Source organism: Cryptomeria japonica, chromosome 2 (genome assembly GCF_030272615.1).
Source record: "Cryptomeria japonica chromosome 2, Sugi_1.0, whole genome shotgun sequence".
Classification (NCBI taxonomy): domain Eukaryota; kingdom Viridiplantae; phylum Streptophyta; class Pinopsida; order Cupressales; family Cupressaceae; genus Cryptomeria; species Cryptomeria japonica.
In genome coordinates, this window is record NC_081406.1 from 209,340,544 (window position 1) to 209,349,392 (window position 8,849).

Sequence of the window (8,849 nt, forward strand, 5' to 3'; positions counted from 1 at the left end):
TGATGTATTGACATATTGATTTTTAAGAATTTAAATTAAATTTTATTTATGTTTTAATATAATTTTTAAAATTTAAACAATTTATTTTCAGATATATTAGTTTCATTTATATGATTAAAGATGTTAATTTATAATTGATACATTTATAAAATAAATTTATAATAAGGAAGTAATAACATATTCTATTACTGTTGACTTGGTGGTCAGCATCTATTAGGGACTCGTGACATGGCTTAACCACCTCCTGTGGCTCGAGTTAAATCTCACGTTTGTATCGGTGTTGATAGTTAGAACTTTTGACGCGATGGCAAACGATTCCAACAATTTGTGTAAAGAGCCTTGGGTCATGGGTCCTTTAGTAGCTGCTTCACAGTGTTACCCGAGGATATGCTTCGAGAAAAATCAGGGGGAACCATCTAGGTATGGGGGACGGTAAGAGACGCCTCCTCATATATTAACTATTACATTACATCATGTATACGGATTTATAAATTTAAACTCTCATTTGAACTCTCAATTCAACTCAATTGCTATATATAATGTATATGATGAATGATTTATCAATATTATCATATGAATATTTAAAATCCGTCCCCGAAACTTCAGTCTGAGGGAGAGATTGAAACGATTCCAACAACTACTACCTCTCAAAAATCTGCCTAAACAATAGCATGTTAAAAGCATAAGATCTAAAGATAAATAACAAACATTATATAGTACATTATTATTACAATTTTATTCTGGTTTCAGTCAAAACATACTTGATTTGCAAAGGTTGGGCACATTGATAATGGTGTTGATGCGAATTTTAGACGTGTGAGATATCTGTTTGTTCAACCATACCACCAACTAAAGACTCCCAGAACAAGTACGAAAATTCCATCGATTGTAACTTCTGACGATGTTTTCAAAGCTGGATGAGGTCTTATGTTTGATGCGAATGTACACTGCATTGGGAAGCAGCTTTTATGGAATCTAATCATTTTTATACACTATATTTCTTCTGTATATGCCAATCCCAGATCTCATGTTTTGTACCAGTAATGGTGGAAAGAAGAGAAAAACTGAAGCAATTAAAGCAGGGGAGGAGATGATATTTAGAGCAGAGTAGATATAACTATGGTGCGTGGATACTGTTCAAGTTCATCTCACAACATATAAATGTAGCAGGTCTTACTCTGTTTGTTCCATTCATTCATTCATTTTCTTTCAGTGGATTGATAGTTGACTTAAATTAGAATGGAATTCCTATGCAGTGCTCTGAAATATTACAGAGCCTGGTAGATGGTTATCTGTCTGTTTCTGCAAGAACTATGCATCATATTCTTGTAACTCTTGTGGGTGGAACTGTTCTCCATTTTCTCCCTGGTTTATAAGTCATCAATTTCTTTTAAGGTCCCTAGAAATCTTTGCAAACAGATAAAGAGTCAATTATATTCTCTATTTCCTTCAAGATGAATTTGGGTAGGGAGGAGAAGTTGATTTTCCACAGAGAAAAGGTGAACAGAAACAGAATCAGCAATGCCCATATAATGTCCATGCCAATGCCCTTACCAGCCGCCTCCTCTGATATGCAATTTGTGATAAGACCATCATGGGGTTGCATTGCTATTCTGAGAGTTATATCAAGATCTGTATTCTTGCTTCTGGCCTTGGCTACTTTTTCTTTTTTCTGTGATAAATCAAAGTCCAACAGGCCTGCAGAGTCAGATCATGCAGCTGTCAACACTGTTCTGTCTAGTGAGGTTCAATGGTCAAGTCACACATTGTCTATGGTTTTCCAAGATATGATGTCTGAAGGATTGTTGAAGACAGGGGACAGGGCCCTGTGCCTTGGAATTGGGAAACTATCCAAGAAAGAAACTCTGAGAATTAATGGATTGAATGTGGTTTATGAAAAAGATACCCAACAAGACATATTTGCTAATAATAACTTATTTGACTTTGAGTTGAGTGCAGTGAAATCTTCACATCCATATTTTCCTATTGCTGAAGTGGATCAAACTCTCAAGATTGGAGGTGTTTTTGCTGTGCATCTTTCACTTGATGCAGCTGCATTGAATCTAAACAGCCTACTTGAGCTCATGCCTAATTTCAGAACTGTGTATCTGAGGAGATTTGATGTATTTGGGCTTGACACTGTGATTGCTTTCAGAAAGGTATACCAGGCACCAAACCTCATTGAAATGATCCCAGAAATGGCCAATGAGTGCCCCATGAGTGAAAAGAAAAGGGCATCAATAAAGAATCTAGAACACATTCTTCTAGAACCACCAAGAGCTTCTTGGATAGAATCTAATGAAAACCTCCACAGCAACATCCAGTATCTCCCCAACATACTAGGTTATCCTCTGGATTCCACAGGCTATGCATATATTGATGTAGGGGCTAACAGTTACAAATCAAGCATTGGTTCATGGTTTCAGTCTCACTATCCCATGCACAACCATAAGTTTGATTTATTTGCAATTGAAGCAGATGGGTCATTTGAGACTGAGTATGCAGATCAAGTACAGGTAAAAGTGCTTCCTTTTGGTGATTGGGTTAAGAATGAAAGTGGAGTACAGAATGAACAGAAAAGAGAAGGATTGGGCTTGGCAGATTGGTTGACAAAAACTGTGACTGCAGATGACTATGTTGTTATGACAATGGATGTTGATGGAGCTGAATTCCAGTTAGTGCCATATTTGCTGAGGAGTGGAGCCCTGTGCCTTGTTGATGAGCTCTTCCTTGAATGTCATTACCAGACTCCCTATAAGAAGAAGCAGAAGCATAGGAGATCATATTGGGAATGCCTGTCACTCTATGGTTTGCTCAGAGAAAAGGGTGTTGCAGTGCATCAATGGTGGGGGTAAAACAGTAGATTATATATATGTATAACCATTGAAAATAAACTGAGGAAATAATGTCGCCTAGTGCTTTTGTCTTTTCCTAAGTTGGAAATTTGGTTAGGCACATTATATTTTATAATTAATGTGTATGGGGAAAGAGTATTAAAATATTTCTCTCATAATATCAATAAATAAAGAGCAATAGAAATATATATATTTACAATAAGTTTGTTTACTTAAGCATTATGCTTGAAGGTATTTGGATTAAATTGTGTGTCTTTTTGAACCATCAACATTTTGGATCATATTCTATGATCTATTTTATGTTCTCTAGCTTACTATCATGATGATGGATCATGGAGTATTGATCCGAAACATTGATTCAAAAAGATAAACACACTTTAATTTAGAAGCCTTCAAACATATTAACATCCACTGAAAATTTAATGTCTATACTTAAACACTTTCATTCTAGATAAACGATGAGATGGGTCACTCTTTTCATGCCCCCTATATTCTATTATTAACATCTTCTGAATATTATTTCTAACCAAAACAAACACATATTTTTTTGTATGAAAATAGGAATGAACTAAAAAAGTAAGGAGATTTTAAAACATTTTATCTTAATTTAGAGTTCAATAAAGCTTACAAAATCAATTGAGACATTGCATTAAAATATTTGAAAATATTTTTATTAATGGTGAAGTATAGATATTTTTTAAAAGATGTAAATATTAAAAAATTTGTAGTATTGTAAGGAGGGTTATATTATTGGATTTGCGTAAGAGATAAAGTTAGAGATTACATTTCATAGTCTATTGTAATATGATTTGAAATTGTTTTAGAAAGAATTATCAATTTTTTAGATTAATATTTTGGATCATAATCTATGATATGTAATAAGAATGTGTGTTCCAAAAAGGCTCATTTTTTTCTAGAAGCATTTTAAATCATAAGGATAAAGTGTTTACTTTGTCTTTTTACCATTCATTTTACTCTTACTTTTGTTGCACTACTTTAAATGTAATATCATAATGTTTAACTTGTCTCAAGTATAAGTTTATTCTAACTTGAACCTATAATTCTTAGTTGCTATTATATTGTCTTAGAAATCATTTCCCTTGTGATTTTACCTTCTTAGATTAGATCATAGGTCTATAATCATGTCCCCTAGATTAGACCACACCCACATCCTACTTCCCTCGATTTAAACTTCATTTTCTTGTTTTTGGAGTTGACTCTTTTAGAAATATAATAATTACTTGTGAGCTTGTGTGCTAAAACACCTTGACATCTAGGATCTTGTATTTAAGGACAATATCATGTCATTAATTATCATTGGTCAAGATCATCAGAGAATCTCATTCAAAGTTTGCATTAGCATCACATTAACAAATATTTCACTTTAATTAGGCACTTTTGTACTTGCTTGGTGTGTTTCTCAAAATTGTACATCGAAAAAAGTAGGTTGATTGATTATCAAGGAAGCTCTATCTTTTCTTTAGACAAAAGTGATTCTTCCACCTTTTTAGCCTCACAAACATCAAGCATATGCAAACGTAGAAAATTGTCACAAAGTAGTAGATGGTGGATATACACCCTAAAAATGTATCCTATAATAGATCTATGAGTTTTTCCTTATCTAGATGTAAAACAAAATAGTATGAAAATTTATGACATGTAGAGAGGTGTTGAATGAATAAAAAAAATTATCATCAAGAACATTTTAGAATAAAACACCTATCATTGACCACATAGATTCAATGAACGAAGCAATGTGAATTTTTATCCTCTCATTTACTTTGCATTTTGTACTGTTAGCTCACTTATTTAGGTTTAATTAGAATCATTATTTTATCTTTTTATTAGAGCTAGATATTCATAGGTGGTTTATTTCCCTCTATTTTTATGAACCCCAACACTTCAAACCCACCTAGTACCTTTCCAAAAAATTCTTAATCTCTTTCAACTTTTGACTTAACAAATTTTGTTGATTTTTTTTACCTATCATTCAAATAAAAAATCTACCCTATTTTACATGGATCCTTCAATACCTTCACCTATGATGGATGTACAACTCTAGCTTAGTTTCTATACCCTTTCTTTATATATGATCCATCATAATAGCCTACTTTAAGTCAATCACATTTTTCTTGTGATAAATCTACTTACTTGCATGTTATGTTGATTCCATGTTTGTGATGCCTCCTCTTAAATGTATAAAATTCCTCTTGTTATTTTTATGTTCCTTATGATGCATCTATTATATAAAACCCTAACTTGGATTAGCTTGATGATGCTTACATATGTATCATCTATTATATATTCATCTTAAACTTAAATATGCATATGGCATTGCCTTAGTTCTTCTTTCTTTTCACATGCATTTGATTATACGTGTGTGTTAAAATGGTACTATAAAGTTTAATATTAAATAATCTTGTTTAGGATGAAAAGAAGATGGACAACTCTAGCTATCAATTCATCTAGGACCAAACCCTGTTTCATTAAACATCAGAATACAAACCACAAAGGGGTGCATTCTTGAATTAATTTTACTTAAAGAGAGTCAAGCAATCCCTAGGTTCTATTCCTTTGTCTCTTGAAAGGTTTATTGATTGATTCAAACATGAACTAACTAGGTCCTAAGGCATGTATGAATGAACACATAAACTGATTAAATTGAATGGCAAAGAATCTAAAGGCTACTGAACAATATAAAAGTGGAACAAAAACTAAGAAATCCACTTGTGACAGAAAGCAAAGTTGAAACTGAGTGGACACTATGACTAGGCACCCTAGTCCTAACTGATGCTCAATTGAGTATGGAAAGAAGATCTGAAATTCAAAGTCTTTGTGCTATCTTCCTACAAAATTCCAACCAAAACAAGGACTATGGTTCTAGTAGCCCTAGTCCTAAGGACATATGCACTTGTTATCAATATCTAGGCCCTTTCTGATGAAATTTCTAAAGAAGTTTTTCTTCGAGTCACGAGTGCTTATGTATCTTCAAAGTTCAACTAAGACATGTTTCAAAACCTACGAAAGAGAGGGAAGATGGGGTTGTGTCTATATAGGGGCTTGCCTTGGTCAAGCCCCTACCCTATTTTGATGATCTCCACCTCTACAAATAACCAAGTTAAATCTAAAAACAACAATGTGTGGTCTAAATATTAAGAGTGTCTAAGATTGTAATGATCATAAATGCATAAACATAAATAAGATTCCTACTCAAGTATATTAGAGAAAACCCTAAATGAGACAATCAAAGGTGATGCATGAATTAACTCAAGAATACATGAATCACACAACACAATGATAAAACTCAGATCTGAAGCTAAATTGCATAAATGTAAGAATGACATGAAATCATACCAAACCCTCAGGGAGAGGTACAAACAATCATCAGTCAATGACTCCCTATCATCCTCCAACATTCATTGAAGCTTCCATCATGATGAGAAAATGTTGGTGAAGACTTGATGTTGCTAAATTATTCCTCAAATTTGTAAAACTGTAGACTCACTTTTTATAGAGCTCTCTCATCATAAGGATTGCACTTCAATTAAGTGTCAAATGAGGAAAGATAACTTCCTTATATTAGTTACAAGCTTTGAATTCATAAAAGGTTGACTTATAATGGTCATGTCCCAATCTCAATACTAGATTCGATAATGTTAAGGCTAACACATTGCTCTTGTAAAGTTTCTGCCAAAAAGCATTAGACACTTCATACTTTTGAATAGTGTCCCAACAAAATAGACCTTGATTTTCAAGGAAGTGAGATAATAGGGCCCTAATATTGTTGGAATTTATATTAGGATTGATGACATTTAGGTGGGGAATAAAGTTCTTTAAAATTTAAAATAGGGTAGAACCACAAACAGGCTTGAGATGAAGTAAGAAAAAGGGCAAACTAAATTAAGGGTCCAAAAAGTAGCGTGTTGAAGTTTTAAAATAGGATAGGACTCATATTTTGGAGTTGAGGGTTAATTCAAGGCTAGAAATGGTCCTAAAATGCATAGGGGAACATAAAACTAAAATAAGTACTAAGCAGAGTGCACAATTAGACTCATAATGAAAGGAGTACTGTAGACACCTAAAATTGTCCTGTCTAATTAAATAAATATTTTTATTTATTTAATTATTTTATCCTAAGTCTATTAATTAAATAAGTTCTTATTTATTTAATTAATTCATTTATCCTCTTCTAAGCCTTTCCTCATTTAAATAAATACTCTTATTTATTTAAATTGTCCCTTTCCTAAATTAAATAAATATTTTAATTGTTTAATTGATCCCACTTCTTCTATTAATTAAATAAATCTTTATTTATTTAATTAATGCATTAGCCTTTTCTACCCATGACACATGCCATTCATCTCTTAATTCTTTTCTTACCTACCCCCTTTATCATTTAATTATTTCCTCTACCTACCCTTTAATCCTAGCCAACCATTTACCTTTACACCTCTTAATCTTATCCCTCCATTTCTTATAGTGTTCTCTATATAAGAGGATACTCTCCTTTATTATCAAACCCTAATGAACATACTAATGTTCCAATCAAGCCTTTTTGCGATCAAGCTATCAACCACATTTTCGATCTTTGTTGAGCTCTTGTGCACACATAAAATCTATGAGCAAATATATCAAACAAGATCAATAGAGATAGGAAGAGATGAAGATTGAAACCCTACTAGACGTGTGAATGGTATATTTGGTTTATTTAGTTTATTTGCATGGTCTCAGGTATCTTCATTTGTGTATGGTGGATTGCTTTCATTTTTAGGCTAGGGTTTGGTGGTTGGATCCTTGTTAGTCTTTCAATATTGTTGTTTTTCACTATCCACTTTTCACCATATACATTTTGGCAATCCCAGTGGGACTCCTGTCCCTTTTATTTTGACATCTTATTTGTAGATTTTATGTTTTTGAAAGTTGCAGGTTCGACATTGTGACGATTCTGCGTCTGCCACAAATCTGATTGCATTTGTCGTTTCCATGTCTATGACTGTTATTTTTGTGTTTATGATTTTCTGCTATTTTTGCAGATCTGTCACCCTGAAATTGCGTTTGTGCAACATATTATCATGTTTTTGTTTTCTTATCACGTCTATGTTACATATAGTTGCGTTTTTATTTTTTGCAAGGTTTTTTGCTCAGTTTGCAGTTTCAGGTCTCTGGAATCACATTTGTGAACAATATTATCGCATTTGTGTCCAGATCTTGCGTTTGTGCGGGTTTTTGTCGCATCTGCATTTTTTGGTTTTCTTTGCAGGTCTCAGATTTGGGAAACTGCGTCTCTGTCTCATCTTTTTGCGTCTGCTATAGCCACGTCTATGTTTTTAGTTTTTCTTTTTTGGCTTTCATTTAGGGTTTTCAGATTTGGGTTTTAGGGCTAACCTCTTTTGATCCGACTAATGAAGTGGTGCAGCTGTTTAAAAAGAAGAAAAACGTCTTGTTGAAGGTCCCTATTTCACAGTCTTTTGGATTTTAAAATTTACCTAACTTGCGTGTTTGCAAGAGGGGTATCATTTCAAAACTACTGATCGGTTTGGTGCAGGACATTTGGCAAAGATTTGATTTTGAAATTGCTTGCTTTGTCTTCTTTAGTCTAGCAAAACACTTGAACTGGTGCTCTAAAATTAACAATGTCTTTTGTGTCTTGAGCAATAGGCTCTTTGTGTTTTTCCTTGTAGAGGGCCTGCCTCCCGAGTAGCCCATAAGGCCAAGTGAGAGGGAACAACCCAAGTGGTAACGGGCTAAAGCCAAGCTCTTCCAAGCCACTATAAATAAAAGTGTTTGTGACAAAAGTTGCAAGCAACAGGTGTTACATGCTGCTATAATTATGTTATGACTCCCCATAAACCCTATAGAGCGCAACCTCTATAGGCTAGGTGGTCCTCCATTTAACGAAGCATAACATGTTGCTAATTATAGCCACTCAAATGAATGCCCTTACAAACACCATTTTGTGTTAGAAGCCAAAAACCTTCTACTTGTTGGCGTAGG

General features: G+C 33.6%; 1 protein-coding gene across 1 annotated transcript; it reads left to right on the top strand.

Annotated features, from left to right (window-relative positions):
* Positions 1-994: 994 nt before the first annotated feature.
* LOC131074943 (uncharacterized) lies at positions 995-3,012 on the top strand. Its single transcript, XM_058011684.2, has one exon. The coding sequence runs from the start codon at positions 1,455-1,457 to the stop codon at positions 2,853-2,855; it is 1,401 nt and encodes a 466-aa protein (XP_057867667.2). The 5' UTR covers positions 995-1,454; the 3' UTR covers positions 2,856-3,012.
* The last annotated feature ends 5,837 nt before the right edge of the window (positions 3,013-8,849 follow it).